Here is a 17458-nt window from a genome sequence, read left to right as displayed (position 1 = left end):
AGCACGAGTCATACACAGCCCTGGTCAATCAGCATCTCTATGAGGAAAGTTCAGAGTCTCCAGAGGGTGGAGACACTGAATACCAGTCACACTGTGCAGCACTGCCCCAGGAAGCACCTCTAGTAGCCATCTGAGAAGTGGCCAGTGGAGGTATTCCCTAGACTCTAATGTAAACATTGTCTTTTTCTCTGAAAATAAACAGTGTTTACTGAAACTCACCAGAGCAAATGCAATAAACTGTAGTTGTTCTGGTGACTATAGTGTCCCTTTAAAATGACAATATAAAACAAATTCACTTATAATGATGTGAGGGTTGCAGGCTGAGAATGATGGTAGTTGCATTTCACAGCATTGCAAAGAATGGATATGATAATCAAATCCTACTGACACCTATCAGAATTCTAACTCCTGTAATCCATAACCAAACCCAAACACATATGCCTAGCGTGCGTCACATGTAGTGCAGTATCGTCCACCTTAATTTTTCTTGGCTGAGGTTGATGGTAGTTGCAGGCTACAACATGAGCCAGTTAAAGCTTCTATCGCACGTAAATAACAGCAACATATTTCACAAGACATTGGGAACATGTTATGAACATTTGAAAATGTACTGATAATTTTAATTTATTTGAAAATTAAAGTTAAAACGTTAAGTAGCCCACTGTCTGCTGATATCTATTTTTGTAAACAAACATTTGTGTTCATTAGAAAATACTTTAAGCCTATAATGTCATGCCTAGTGTTTAAGGTGTTGCATTTAACGGGGCAATTTAGTTTTTTTTTATGTTAAAGAAGGAAGTTTATCAAAAACATCCAAAAACCTAATCTGCTCTTTACTTCCATTCTTACTCCGCAACGTGACTTTAAGCATAGGCCTCAAAATTTATTTTTGGGGGGGCGGATAAACTTTTCAATTGTCATTCACAATTTGTTTCAAATAATGTACAAAAGTCACCATTAAAGTCTACGGTAATTTTTGTAGATAAATAATTTGAAAAGTTTTTTATTTTAACAGAATCAACATCAGAAATGACTCTCTGTTAGAACAAATGTTTTCAATTGATTTATTTACACAAATTCCGATAGATTTTAATAATGATTTATGTAGATTAATAATTTGGAAAAAATATTTTTAATAGTTTCTGATGCCGATTCAAACAAATTACGGTAAATCGAGGCCAGATTGTTATAATTTGAAAAACCTATCCAAAAATATTAAACTGAGGCAAGAGTCAGGATTATTCGTTAATCTCTGAAATGCAACAAATTTAAATGGTAACATTCAGGCAAACATAGTCTCGCTGTGGTTCAATTTGGTCAATTAGATTTAATTTTATTCCCCTTTGGAGTCTAGTGAATTAGGCTATAAGGAAAGGGACAATGACAAAATCTAATTAAAACGTGATGAAAAACGCACGCACACATTATGTACCCAAGGTTACCAGGGGTCAGAGAAATAAAGAAACAAACATGCCCTCCTTGTAAGTGATACTTCGAAGTCCTGGCCAAGTGGTGTTAACCTGTTCTCAGACTAGCACCCTGTGTGTAACCATGTAAGGATCAACCTTCGTAATCTGTCTATCATGGTAAGACAAAAGTTTGAGAACCCTTCAAAATTCTCTGTATTCCTGCAGTACTTCAACCTAAAAAATTTAATTGTATCTTTGCCTATACCTTAACGGAGAAAAATAATATAATTAAACCATGCAGCCACTAAATATTATGTCAATATTCACTCTTAGTTCAGATTGCTGCTGCTTTTGAGGCTGCTATAGGCTTCAGGATTGAAGATTTCTAAACCTACTTACATAGAAACATAGAAACATAGAATGTGACGGCAGATAAGAACCATTCGGCCCATCTAGTCTGCCCTAGTCTTAAGATGTTCAAGACCTTTGAAGACCAGGAAGTGATATCTAAGTTGTAGTTTTTCTTTGCGTTGGAAAAAGAGAACCTAGATTTTACTTCTTTGACTACTGATATCAACAATTCTCATGTATCTGTTAGGAAAATCACTAGGCCTATGGCGTAAATGTCATCAGGTACCCACACCCAGGTAGAAAAACAGATAAATATTGAGAGTTCACAATTTTTCTCAAACCACAAATATACAACAACCACAATTTATTTTTTTCGGGACTATAGGTTCCATTCTTTCTCTCTCAGCACTGTCCACCCACTTCGATGTTAAAAATTAAGGTTTAATAAAGATTACTTACCTTATTTCAAGAGCAGAGACTTCTCCGCTGCAGCCACCAGCAGCACTTTTGAAGACGTCAGCAGTTGTCTGCATTCTTCTCCAATCCAAAGCTTCTTGCAGAGGATTGGAAAAACGCATGCGCGGCTAAACGCTGATTGCTCCTTCAATCAAATGGTGCTATGAACAGCATTTATCTAGGCATGAAAAATGTATCTTTCTGCCCTGGATCAATTAAATTAAGCAGTTTAGTCCTCGGTTTAATATTTTATAAGCCTTTTAAATCATTTAATATTTTAGGATAAACTTTTCAAGTATATATATATATATATATATTAATTTTAACATGGCAAAAAATATCAATATATAAATTTTTTTTAAATATTTACAAATTATTTTAAAATTATTTTAAAAGTTTATCGAATAATATTAAACCATTTAAATAGTTCATCAGAAAATATTAAATGGAGGCCTTAGTTTGTTATGACGGACAAGAGGTCTGCCCAATGATGCGGGCTGCACCTCCTATCCAATCAAGGTAGAAAAAAAATGATGGGTAAAGATGATTAATGGTTGGAGTACAGCCACTAAAGAAGGAGCAGTAAAAAAAAGAAAATCAATATATTTCTCCAAGCAGGATTTTTCCAAAGCTAGGGAGGGATACAGACCAGCAGTGATTATGTTTGAATATATTAGCTGTTTTAACATGGCAGTACACTAACAAGTGCATTTTAACTCTCTTTTGGTTCTTACAAATAATTTTTCATGAAACAATTGCATGGTTGTAATTTGCCAAACCTGATATGCCACATGGACAAAACTCGGCTTGTCCGAACCAAACATTTTTTACTGATGAACCAAATAATTTTTCCATGCCCAAGTCTTACTATGTTGAGTTTTTTTTTGTTTTTTTTTACTGTTGATGCTAAATATACTATACCTATATATACCTATAGAATTACAGGCACTCCTCACTTACCGACCAAGTTCCGTTCCTACGACTTGATCATAAAACGAATTGATCGGTAAGCGAGGATGCTTCACACCAGCGAGAACCAAGTCCTGCATTCGCTAGAGAACGGGTCTATGTTCTGAGAATTCCCCTGAACACAGACCAGCACACTATCGCAGGAAATCCTTTGAATCTATGTTCGGGAGAAATTCCCTTAACATAGACGTGCTTTCTAGCGCAGGGAATACATAGACCAGCTCTCCATCGAGTGAAATCCCTCGAATCTATGTTCGGGGGAATTCCCAAGACTCAGATTTGGGTGGATTCCCAGTGCTAGATAGCTGGTCGTATGTCTGAACAGTCGGTAAACAGGTAAGTTGGTTGGTGAGGTCTACCTGTATAGATATAGAGATATATCATATAGACAATTTATTGCAGCTTTTTCTAACAGTAATTTCTCATGTTTCTTCTTATTTAGTGCCTTATTGTGTTGAGCCTCAATATCATATTATATATTTTATTTTTCTCAAATCACTTTTTTAAATTAATTTCTTAAACTGTACGGGTTAGTAAATTATATTATCATATATTATACCAATGTCTATCCTTCTATCTAATGAAATGTAGTATGGAACACTGCATAAATATATTGTATTGTTTTATCAAGATAATATGCTAGGTGTATATGCATGTATTTCATTTTATGCTATATCAATCCTTTCAGTGCTAGAACAGGTCATATAATTAACACTAAATCTTGTTCCCTTGTGGAAGGGACGAGGTATGTTCTTGACCCAGTGGTTGGTCAAGGCAGATTCATAATTGTTAGCAATTTTAATGGGTCAGAGCTTTATTTTAGGGTTGAGTCAGTAAAGATTCCAGTACTTTACTTAACACTGACCAAAAATTGTCAGTACTCACATATGCTGCTATGAATTGTGATTTCAAATTACCAACAGTAAGTACAGAAGAGTAAAAAAACAAACAAACAAAAAGTGTCAAATTGATAGCATTTTATACAATGTGTATTAGATTCTTTTCACTTTGTTTGTATTGCAGTTACATCCTTTGAATATTCAACAGAGGATATGAAAGTGGTAGGGGCATATTTGGTGTATATAAAATAACACATTTATAAAAAAATACATTGTGGTTCATATATATTGATTTTGGCACACATATTTATCTTATTTGTTGTTGTTGTTTTCCGCGTTTAAAGGAAAATCAATGTAAAAATAAAACGGATATGGGGGCGGAGCCGACTGAGCAACTGAGAGGACGCATTTCTCAGAGCTCCGTCTCTGACCTGCATAAATTCAGAGATATATGGTGGAAATCGGGCCCAAAACCTTCCTGAAAAACATCCAGGTCCAGGCTACACGACCATGGGCAGGAAATCTAAAAAAGCGAAAGCCGAAAGAAGCCCCCACGGGAGGGACATTGGCGAGATGCTTCGGCTCTCGCACCAGGCCGCATGGCCCAAAATGGCGCAGCCGGACGACCTTTCCTCTTACTCGTCTGAGGATTTCGCCACTGACATCCTGGAAGGTGCAACCTACAGGCAACCACCGGCAAGCAAACAGGTACCCCCAGGATCTGGGGACCCGGTCACAGCCGACCAACTTAAGACAATGTTGGCGGAACTCCGCAAAGATTTGGCGGCAGACATGGCCCACTATAGAAAGGCCATTGACGGCGCCACGGAAAAAATTATACAGCTAGAGGCTAGCTCAAGCGCCCATGACACAAAGCTTCAGGCAATTGAACGGCAAGTCACAGACCTGGTCCAATGGCAAACCGCTACTAATGACAGGCTTGACGCCATAGAAGACCGAAGAAGACGCTACAACCTAAAGCTGAGGGGGATACCGGAGTCGGTAGGCCTAGACGACTTACCCCATTACGTCAGGCGCCTCCTTGAAGTCCTACTCCCGCCAAAACGGGTGAAAGCCATTAAAATCGACGGCATGTTCAGGCTGCCGAAATCGCCCCGAGCACCGACAGCAGCAACAGCAGACCTCATACTGCGGTTCCAAACACAAGCTGACAAGATCTCAATCGTGACCGCACTGCGGGGAAAAACCCCCCTACGGTTTGAAGGGGCTTCACTGACAGCATTCCCAGATCTGACCAGGAACACTATAGCCTGGCGAAAAGCCCTACAACCCCTCCTGCACCATCTTCGGACCAAAGAAATCCCATACAGATGGGGCACCCCCCGTGCTGTATCATTTACCCTCAACGGAACTACATATAAGGCGCAAGACAAACAGGAGCTGGAAGCTCACCTGCAAGCTACTGGTATCTTTCAAGCGGCACCGACGTCCGGACGGACCATAGCCCAACTGAATCCGGATACCATACGGGACTTTACCCCACGGAACTCCACCAGAACCTCCCCGGGCAGATCGCCTACTTGAAGTACCACCTACAAGCCGCCTCATAATGACTTACCCTTATTTTTCACTCCACCTTCCACGCAGACGAAACGTCTCATGCAGTCAGAGACTCGATCTTAGCAGAATCATCAACACCTCTTTTACTTCTTTTATTTTTATTGTTCTATTGTAGTATTGTTTAGTTTTACTTAATATGCTCTCTAACATTTTCTGTTGTGATTTCTAATGTGTTCACACATGGTGAAACCGACACTGTCACCTCCATACAACCAGCATTATCCCTCTCCGCATTATACCACGAGTAAACACACAGGGTGGCAGATACCTACCTAGTAACGATCTCACTAACCCGCATTACACTGCAACATCCTCAACCATCCCCCCCCCCCCCATGCCGACACACTAGGATCCACTTAGCTTACGACTACCTTGAACAAAGGCAAAGGGGGTAGCCCTCCAGGGCAGTCGCATAGAGAGCGACACCACGTCCACATCACCCTCACGAAGGGCATTATTGATACCACTACACAGTTTTTTCTTATCTAAAGTTGATCTTATAATATTATAAATTTGTGCAAAGATATGTAAGCCATATATGTTATAAATATCTGTTGATAATACGAACGTGCGCCGTTGTGGCTCAGAATGCATCACTGTTACCTATTTGCACGCAAAAATAAAGAATTTAAAAAAAAAAAAAAATAAAATAAAATAAAATAAAACGGATATATTTAAGCGGAACTATTAACCACTGGACAAATACAAGCTCACAAATCAGGCAAATGTAGTATATTTTTAAATGACAAGAATACACACCTGGAATTACTGTGATTGTTTTAAGGGCACGGAGGACTCGGAATGTCCTGAGAGCGGACACGTTCCCCAAATCTACAAACTCAGTAGTATAACTATAGGGAGAATAAAATGATATTGGGATTATAGCTATCACCAATAGTGCTGGCTAATACTCTGAATGCCATGCAGATTAGTTAAGGCAGATCAGTAAAGGAATTCTGTCATTCGTGTTGGCATGCACACAGAACAATAAAAGTGATATCCTCAGCTAGAACCGCATCTAAATTTCAAGATAGCAGTCTAGATGAGTCTTAATAAAACATTATGTCACATCTAGACAATATCTTATTTTGACTGTTTAGTGGACCAACACAGAGTTCTGAGCCTCCAACAATGCAGATATCTGAATTATCTCTACAACTGGTGGATTATCAGAAAATGAACCATGCAAAGACCTCTCCTGTCTACTGCTAGACTATCATGGACCTTCCCACACTCAATACAGATAGGGACCAGGATGGAGGAAAAGGGAAACCAAGTTGCCTGGTATACAAGCAGGTCATTAGATGTTTGGACAACTGTGGTTCCCATGAGACAGGAAATTAAGTTGCAATGTATCTGAAATTGGAAAATTAAAAGATGGAATTCTGATTTAGCAAACTATAAAGATGAAACTACTTTATACCAAGAGTTGTAACCCTATGTACAGCTGGTCCTCAGAACACTCTGCTAGAATACAACAGTGTAGGTACCATTCTCAATCACAAAGTGGCACATGCTTCTTAATATAAAGACTCATGGATGAAGTGAGATGATGATCACAATGGCACTTCTAGGTGTGGTTAGTTGTTTTCTTGTTGTGAAGCCGAGCATCTTTAGCCATATTTGATTTAAAAAAACATCATGTCACATCAAAAACAATCACAACATGCAGACACAATTGCATTACGTGTTTACAGGGGACTTGGGGATTTTCCCTTGAGATAGATACCTGTCTAGGAAAAGTTTAAACTAAAGGACATTATGGGTCAAGTTCTCCATGGTTTTCGTTGTGTCTTCACATATTTATTGGTTTATCAGATCGTATGTATCACTCTTATTGATGAGGGTTAAATATATCCATGGTAACATAACTACAGGGTGCACCTGTGATCTCAGGGAGGTTCCTAGGATGCCAAACTCTCTACACTATCTTTCCTGAGTGGGTTAGATTGAGGAAAGGGTTTCTATAGTTCTCATAAAGCAGTAAACAGGACAATCTAGCCCACATTTTCATGCACTGCTCTGTAAAACAGGGTAAGCCATTTTCTATCTCACACCATATCACTACATTTCCCCCCGGAACAAAACGGTATTCAAAAAAGAAGAACGATTGAGATAGGTGGTTAATTGGATAAGTGGTTAATATCTCAAACCTTTTCAGAACACGCAGAATAAAATAAATGTTATAGGATGTACGATTGGGAACTGGCCATTTCTGGCATTGTTTTGGACTATAGCTTTTATAAGGTCCATCTAGCAGAATTCCATGAGAATTCTGGACTGTAGCAGGTGCAATAGAAGCCTGCCAAGTGTAAAGTTCTAAGTTCTAGGTTCGTTTATCACAACTGAAATGATAAATCACTCCCCTATTAATTTATACCGAACAAGCCACAAGCGAATGCGTTAGTGACCAATGTGACTACCTTCCACTTACGCCATGACAATGACACAGAAATCCAGCCAATTCCACGGGTCCCGTAGGAATGTAAAACTGTCGATGCAAAACCCTCGGGCCAGAATCTTTGTCAATGATTCAAATGTGTAAATCCCAGTAAACGTGTACCTGTATATGAGAGAAATTACATATGGCAGTGTTTCTAGATATTACACAAGAGAAGAGACAGACACAACGATATTTCATGCAGAGAAATTATACCAAAAATTTAATGATAATAAAACCATAATAGAACATTTCTCTAATCCAGTTGTTTTCTTATTTGAGTCAACAGGGAGAATAATGTTTATAGGTATATTTAAATTAAGTCATGATTTGGCAAACAAACAAAAGGAAAAAGGCAAGTGAAAGACAAACAGACAGGAAGAGAAAAATAGAAGACAGAGATGGACAGAAAGAAAAAAATAGGAGAAAAACAGAAAAATAAAATACAGATTCTTATATTGAAATGATTGATTTTACCTAGTTAGATTGCTAATATTTTTATATTTCTAACAATTACCTTTAGTGATGTCGCGAACATAACATTTTCGGTTCGCGAACGGTGAACGCGAACTTCCGGAAATGTGCGCGAACTGGGCAAACCGCCATAGACTTCAATGGGCAGGCGAATTTTAAAACCCACAGGGACTCTTTCTGGCCACAATAGTTGTTTCAAGGGGACTAACACCTGGACTGTGGCATGCCGGAGGGGGATCCATGGCAAAACTCCCATGGAAGATTACACAGTTGATGCAGAGTCTGGTTTTAATCCATAAAGGGCATAAATCACCTAACATTCCTAAATCACAATGGATATGGATTGACACCTGACATATGACATATTGACACCTTGACATATGGATTGACACCTGTCCTCAGAGACCCTGATACACACTGACACAGAGCAGAATAGGGACTGTTCCCCCTACATAGGGTCACTTGGCAGATATGGATTGACACCTGTCCTCAGGGACCCTGATACACACTGACACAGAGCAGAATAGGGACTGTTCCCCCTACATAGGGTCACTTGGCAGATATGTATTGACACCTGTCCTCAGGGACCCTGATACACACTGACACAGAGCAGAATAGGGACTGTTCACCCTACATAGGGTCACTTGGCAGATATGTATTGACACCTGTCCTCAGGGACCCTGATACACACTGACACAGAGCAGAATAGGGACTGTTCCCCCTACATAGGGTCACTTGGCAGATATGGATTGACACCTGTCCTCAGAGACCCTGATACACACTGACACAGAGCAGAATAGGGACTGTTCCTCCTACATATGGTCACTTGGCAGATATGGATTGACACCTGTCTTCAGGGACCCTGATACACACTGACACAGAGCAGAATAGGGACTGTTCCCCCTACGTAGGGTCACTTGGCAGATATGTATTGACACCTGTCCTCAGAGACCCTGATACACACTGACACAGAGCAGAATAGGGACTGTTCCCCCTACATAGGGTCACTTGGCAGATATGGATTGACACCTGTCCTCAGGGACCATGATACACACTGACACAGAGCCGAATAGGGACTGTTCCCCCTACATAGGGTCACTTGGCAGATATGGATTGACACCTGTCCTCAGGGACCCTGATACACACTGACACAGAGCAGAATAGGGACTGTTCCCCCTACATAGGGTCACTTGGCAGATATGGATTGACACCTGTCCTCAGGGACCCTGATACACACTGACACAGAGCAGAATAGGGACTGTTCCCCCTACATAGGGTCACTTGGCAGATATGTATTGACACCTGTCCTCAGAGACCCTGATACACACTGACACAGAGCAGAATAGGGACTGTTCCCCCTACATAGGGTCACTTGGCAGATATGTATTGACACCTGTCCTCAGAGACCCTGATACACACTGACACAGAGCAGAATAGGGACTGTTCCCCCTACATAGGGTCACTTGGCAGATATGGATTGACACCTGTCTTCAGGGACCCTGATACACACTGACACAGAGCAGAATAAGGACTGTTCCTCCTACATAGGCTCACTTGGCAGAGATGGATTGACACCTGTCCTCAGGGACCCTGATACACACTGACACAGAGCAGAATAGGGACTGTTCCTCCTACATATGGTCACTTGGCAGATATGGATTGACACCTGTCCTCAGAGACCCTGATACACACTGACACAGAGCAGAATAGGGAATATTCACTAAATTCCAAACATTGTTATACAGGGGAATATTCAGTAAATAAGGATAGGGGGGGGGGGACCTACTGTCCTCCCCCCCCGGCCCCCACCCCTGCCCGGTGGGTGGGGGCCATAAATCACAATGGGGGGGGACCTACTGTCCTCCCGCCTGCCCCCACCCGTGAGAGGTGGGTAAGGCCCATAAAAATATTGAGGGGGGGACCTACTGTATGATGTTGTATCGATCAGGTAGTGTAAGGGTTACGCCCGCTTCACAGTGACAGACCAAACTCCCCGTTTAACGCACCGCAAACAGTCCATTTGCACAAGGTTGGATACCAAGCTAGCCATGTCCCGTTCCTTGTCCTCACTGATGTCATTGAAGGTCTCTTCCTCCACCCAGCCACGTACAACACCAAGGGTCCCTGAAAGGTGACAACAAGCCCCCTGGGACGCCTGCTGTGTTTGGTCTTCCACCTCCTCAAAGCCACTTTCCTCCTCTGACTCCTCTTCTTCAGACTCCTCTCTCTGCGTTGCCTCTCTCTGCGTTATTATAAGGTGTGTTAAGTAGTACTATTCTTATCAGTTTAATCCCTGTTACGAGTAGAGGACTATTTCCTTGTTTCGCCAAACCCCTTCAAAGATGGAAAAAGCGGTATGAGTGGAAGAAACGAGGAAATGTGGTCAGGTGGTGGTGCCAGCCCCACCGAGGGCTTGTACCCAGGTATGCTAATAAACTGAAAAAAGAAAAAATCTCCCAAGAAGGAAATCTAAACCTGGCATAGGAAAAGGTTAGACAACTATAATAAAGTGATACCTACAAATCCTAGTGAGCATAGGTGTATAATAAAGGGAGAAAGGGAAAGCAGAGTAATGCTTCCTAATACCGTGGTTAGTACCCTTTGTTAAAGTAAATTGAGTAATGGACAAAAGTCTTTATTGTATCATTTATAAATAACAAAGGGATACTATACTCATTCCCTATAGTGGCTAATTGTGTAATAATGGTAATACTATTACCTATTATATAATATTACCAGGGGCATGGAAATTCCCTCTAAATAGATGGGTATAGGCAGAGAGTATGGAGACCGGAGTGATGCTGTCATAAAAAGTGTCAATAAGGTGATATAAAGTTAAATGTATCACAGACACACAGCCACCCTTTCTCTTAGCTAGTTTCCAGAAATGCTGGATAGGTGGAAGGGCTATAAAGACTCAGAGAGGTCTAAGAAGAATCCTCTAAACTAGCCCTAACCTCCTTAACCCCTTAAGGACACATGACATGTGTGACATGTCATGATTCCCTTTTATTCCAGAAGTTTGGTCCTTAAGGGGTTAAACACCTTCAAGGGTGTTCTAAGCTAAAGCTCAATCTAAACGTTTCGATGACTGCCTGATTTCCCATCACAGATGCTGGCTAGGAATAACACTGTGCAAGACAAAGAGTGGGTCTAAGTGCCCATAGTGCAGTAAAGTGTCCCTAGTGAAGTGAAAAAGAGAATAACGAGCTGGCGCCCAAGAGAATAACGAGCTGGCGCCCAAGAGAATAACGAGCTTGCGCCCTATCAGGGGACGTGTATATGGCATCGATTTTAGGAACCGGGAGATGGAAAAAGATGCTTGGTCGGTCCTCCTACTTCAAATTTGGGGCACTGCGCGTGCAATCTAATGTGCCACCAGATAGGAGTGGTGTGTTAAGTAGTACTATTCCTATCAGTTTAATCTCTGTTATGTGCCTTTTTTTGGGGTTTGGTTTTTGAAGCCACAGTGCAGCACCAGAGGCCCGAAAAATTAGGCATGTACACATGCCTGAAAAATTAGGTATTGTTGCAGCCGCTGCTGTAGCAGCGGCCAGAAAAATTGATGTTTGTTTCCCAGGCAAAAAGTGCCCTAAAACATTGCGGCTTGAACCCTAGTTGGTGGCGGATAAGTCACGCAAGTCAACCGGCATTCAGAGCTAAAATACAGCAGCGTGTGGACCATTTTTAGCCCAAGGCAGCTCATCTCATCAGGCCTTTTTTAGTCGAATGTATCGCCCACTGTCAGTACCTTCGGGATCCATCCCTCATTCATCTTAATAAAGGTGAGGTAATCTAGACTTTTTTGACCTAGGCGACTTCTCTTCTCAGTGACAATACCTCCTGCTGCACTGAAGGTCCTTTCTGACAGGACAGTTGAAGCGGGGCAGGCCAGAAGTTCTATCGCAAATTGGGATAGCTCAGGCCACAGGTCAAGCCTGCACACCCAGTAGTGAAGGGGTTCATCGCTCCTCAGAGTGTCGATATCTGCAGTTAAGGCGAGGTAGTCTGCTACCTGTCGGTCGAGTTGTTCTCTGAGGGTGGATCCCGAAGGGCTGTGGCGATGCGTAGGACTTAAAAAGCTCTGCATGGTCTCCATCAATAACACGTCTGTGAAGCGTCCTGTCCTTGCCGTCGTGGTCGTGGGAGGAGGAGGATTACTTTCACCTCTTCCCCTGTTAGATTCTCGTTGTGCTGTGACATCACCCTTATACGCTGTGTAAAGCATACTTTTTAATTTATTTTGCAAATGCTGCATCCTTTCCGACTTGTTGTAATTTGGTAACATTTCAGCCACTTTCTGCTTATACCGGGGGTCTAGTAGCGTGGACACCCAGTACAGGTCGTTCTCCTTCAACCTTTTTATACGAGGATCCCTCAACAGGCACGACAGCATGAAAGACCCCATTTGCACAAGGTTGGATGCCGAGCTACTCATTTCCTGTTCCTCCTCCTCAGTGATCTCAATGAAGGTATGTTCTTCCCCCAGCCCCGTACAACACCACGGGTACCAGATAGGTGACAACGAGCACCCTGGGATGCCTGTTGTATTTGGTCTTCCTCCTCCTCCTCAAAGCCACATTCCTCCTCTGACTCCTCTTCCTCACAATCCTCTTCCAGCGTTGCCGCAGGTCCAGCAAGCGATGCTGATAAGGCTGTTTTTAAATGCACGCTATTGTGACACCAGATATAAGTGGCACTGTGCACTGGCAGAGGTTGGCAGAGTAGACGCTGTAGGCCTGACACACACGCTTGAAGACAAGTAACTGCTATTCAATCTGTAACAGTGAAAACATTTTTTTTGTTTTTAAATGCACGCTATTGTGACACCAGATATGAGTGGCACTATTCGCCAGCGAACCGTTCGGTACATCACTAATTACCTTTTGGCTTCTATGATGAACATAAACTAAACACTGACAGGTTAGCAATCTGTATCAATATAATTTATCAAGATTGAATGGCATTTGAAAAGCCAATTTGGTGTATAGAAGTGGGCGAACAAATTCATGTTTGGTGCACAAATGTGGCTCAGGTTTTGTCCATATCCTCACTTGAGCAGAACTAGGGAATGCCTAAATCATGGACTATTGTTGCACCTTAAAGGCGCGTCGTCTAGACGTCTAGCTTGTCACTGTCCAGCATAGATCTCTCACTCACAGAATCACTTGAATATAATCAGATAGCTCTCAGGCAAGATAAATATATCAAGGCAAATTTTGACTTAGTACTAATAGTTAGTGGAATAACAAAATTTACCTACCAAAGTCAACTGATTATGCAATTTTAGGGTGGTACTTACTCTACGTTCTTCGACCAGGCTGGTGGATCACTCATGGCCATGAAGACACAATTTGTTAAGATGGTTATCATGATAAACAAGCTGAATAATTTAGAATAGGAGTCAAGAAAATATAAACAAAATATCAAGTAACAAATATAACGCAAAAAGTCCCTGCAGGCTGTGACGAGGGGCTTATTGAAACATCTTTTAACAGTAACCAAGTGATGACCGTATTCGGTTACTACTATGAAATGCTGACAATTGGTAAATGCAATCCTTTAAACCACAAATCTCAGCATAGGCATCCAGAGGAAATGGTCAACATAGATATTTCATTCAGGACAGCTGGGAATGCAAGAAAATCTAAAGTTCCTGACTACTCTCAGCTAGCCAAAATCGCTATAAGCAAATAGTTGACTATCTTTGTTATAAGTGTCATGGCCAACCTTTATATTTCCATCCATGAAAATATGCGCATTTCATACCTGTCTCAAGTCATAGGAGTGCTGCACACAAGTGAGTTTTAGTGGGAGCTCTGTGGAAGGGGGTCCGCAGTCCACCAGGAACAACTAAAAAATAGAGGTCCACAGGTATCACAATGTACGGTGAAGACAAACATATATTGGAGATCGAAAAGGACAAAAAAAGATACAATGTTTCAGCCTAGAGGCATAAGTTATGTGACATGGCTAAGACCTCTAGGCCAAAACAATGTATCTTTTTTTTGTCCTTTTTGATGTGCAATAAATATATATTTTTGGAGTCAGCCTACGCTGTGATGCCTGTAGACCTTTATTATTGTATAACTAAATCCAATGCTTGTAGGACTGCTCCACCCTTGTACTTATGAGATTAGTTACAGAGCGGGGGAATGCTAATGTTTCGACGCAATAACTTGCCGAATTGACGTCTCTGTTTGGGAGCAAAATCTTATTTAGATGTCAATGAGTAGCCATACCATGTATGCGTTAATTCACCATAACACAGAATTACAGTTGGAGGATGGTTCCAAATCAACAATTTTGACCTATGTTTTGCAATGTTGTTGTCCGTTCTCGGCAGCTCACTGTTTAATGACGTGTAAAATTGTCATAAAAGTTATGTGTCAAGTATTCCATCACTAGGAGATAAGGCTGACAATCTCTTAAAACCTCATTCTGACCAGTTTTGACCATCCCATCACAATTTACCAAAGAACTGTGTAAAAGTGGGATGTACTATTTAAGCAGGAAATTGTGATGAGCTGAGGGTGGATATAAAATATATAGATTCCCGTAGGTGAGATGGGAAAAGTCTCCAAGTAGATTAAGGTACAGATTCTAACTCAGCTATTATTCTATTCTTAAAGGGACACCAAAACAACTTTGGCTTAATGAAGCAGTTTTTGTGAATAGATCATGCCTCTAAAGTCTCACTGCTCAAATCTCTGCCATTTAGGAACTAAATAAAACATTTTTTTTGTCCATGCAGCCGTATGAAAAAAAGTAGTTTCCTAGTCAATCATTTGTTAACTCACTTTAGAAGTTTTTATCTCCTGCTCTGTAAATTAAACTTTAATCACACACATTAAACTTCTGCAAAATCTAGCAAGCTATTAATAGCGCAGGATATAAGGGATTCAAAATTAAACAGAAGGTGCAAAAAAGGAAGTATAAACATTAGATAAAACTTTATAGGAAGTGTTTAGGAAGGCTGTGCAAGTCACATGCAGGGAGGTGTGACTAGGGCTGCACAAACAAAGCGCTTTAACTCCTAGATGGCAGAGCATTGAGTAATGAAACTGTAGGGGCATGATGTATACATAATAACTGCTTCATTAACCACCTTGCCAAACTGGGATGAACACATGCATCACAGTGTTCTATAATTTATAAATGACTCACCAGTACACATTCACATGTTATTTCAAAGAAAGAAAGTACTTTTTTTTTTTCAAAGGATATGAATGGATTAAGATTTTGATGGCTCCTCTTCGGATAGGATTGAATGGGTCCAGCAGATATAAAGCTTTGGTGGCACTAAACCGGAATATTGATTTGCCTTTATCCAAGATAATGAATGTCTGTGAAGAGAGGTGGTAATTATATAATTTATCACAACGGACTGTACCAGTCACTACCAAAACATGGAACAGGTGATAAACTCTAACACGGGACTGTCAACACTCAGTCCATCAGATGTTGTTGGACTACTGATAAATAACTCAATTTAATTTGTTTGAATAAGCATCAGAAATTATTCCAATCTTTTCCAAAAAAACTTTTCAAACCTGCAGAAATCTAAATTAAAGCTTATGGGAATTTCTGTAGATAAATCATTTAAAAAGTTTTTGTTTTTTTTTCCAACAGAATAATTTCTGATACAGATTCAAAATAATTAAATAGTGGTCAAGGCCATACTAACCAGTGGCATATATATTTCTCCAACTCATGCCATTTTCTAGAACAGGGCTCAAAAGAACCACTTACCCACTAGCCATTGGCAAGTGAAAATTCAGCCCCGGCGAGTGTGCCATTAACTCTCCAGGCTAGCAATAGTGAGTAATTGTTGTGAAATTTTTTTTTAGTAGCATAAGATTTGAAATGTTCACACCTAGCTATAAGTTCAGTCCAACACCAGATGCATTCTCTCAAATATAACTGTTAAACCTCTTGTGAACCAGTGACAGTAATTTATGTCATAACAATCTGTTTTCTACAGATCCTGTTCCAAAATGGAATGTCCTCCTACTTATTTAACGCCTGCCAGGCTCCACAAATCTGTTTATGCTAATATTCAGAAAACCCCGTGCTGGTGTAAGGCCTCCAGTAATAAGAGTATGATAATGCGAAAGTACAGAAAAAATAACCCACATTTTTCCGTGATTTTTTTAAAAAAATGGGATTTGTTGTATATGTTGCTGTGTGTGTGACAGGTTTCATGCATTCTTACTCACTTTTAACACTGCCTTCTGGGTCTCTCCCATCACCATATTTATATGATTGTAAATGGTTGCTCTAAGTACAACATGTGCACCAGGGTTTTTCACGAAAGTTGAATGTTAACCAATCCTAGCCGAATGCTATGGAAGCCTCATTCACCTGCTAAGCTGGAATGCATTGTTCTTTCTTCCTCTTTAGCGTAAGTATTAACTTATTCTGTATTTTGAACATCTTGTTTTACATTGCTTCTGGCTTCTGTTATCCCTGACCTGAGCAGACATTTTGACATTGCAGCTCAAGCTATCCTGATGTTAGCTATTCCTTGACTATAATTTATTTTCTGCTTGAAAAAGACCTCTTAGTAGGTCGAAACGTTGCTGCCTTTTTTTGTGTCAATAAAATCTGCCTGCGGGTTTAACACTCTGAGTGCCTGGGAATCTCTTTGCTGCCTTAACGTGTTGGGATTGCTGGTCCTGTTCCGGAGCACCTGTGGCTGCAGGGATTGAGTGCGGTTCCTATAATCACTTTTGTAATATAATTTATTTTCTGGCACTTTTATATATATATATATATATTTTTGCACTACTTTAATAATTAGCGATGATTAGGTGAAGACACAATTGTAGATATACGGTTAAGAGTTCACATTAACAGTCCCTTCCTTAGGACCAATTTCAGTAAAATACAAATAATAAAAAAGAATCCACAACAGCTTTGGTTCTGGGACTGGCAAC

The 17458-nt window shown here is 40.7% G+C and overlaps 1 protein-coding gene across 1 annotated transcript in view; it reads right to left on the bottom strand.

Moving 5' to 3' along the window:
- Nucleotides 1-17458, bottom strand: part of SCN4A (sodium voltage-gated channel alpha subunit 4) — a 141951-nt gene that overhangs the window by 59000 nt on the left and 65493 nt on the right. Inside the window, exons 3-6 of the mRNA XM_063459375.1 lie at nt 15747-15865; nt 13822-13911; nt 8040-8168; nt 6365-6456 (exon numbers count right to left, since the gene is read on the bottom strand). Of these exons, the coding sequence (XP_063315445.1) occupies nt 6365-6456; nt 8040-8168; nt 13822-13911; nt 15747-15865 (430 nt within the window). The remainder of the gene's footprint in view (nt 1-6364; nt 6457-8039; nt 8169-13821; nt 13912-15746; nt 15866-17458) is intronic.

This window comes from Pelobates fuscus, chromosome 6 (genome assembly GCF_036172605.1).
Source record: "Pelobates fuscus isolate aPelFus1 chromosome 6, aPelFus1.pri, whole genome shotgun sequence".
Lineage (NCBI taxonomy): Eukaryota > Metazoa > Chordata > Amphibia > Anura > Pelobatidae > Pelobates > Pelobates fuscus.
Note: the sequence above shows the minus strand (reverse complement) of the source record. Positions and strands in the feature narration are given on the sequence as shown.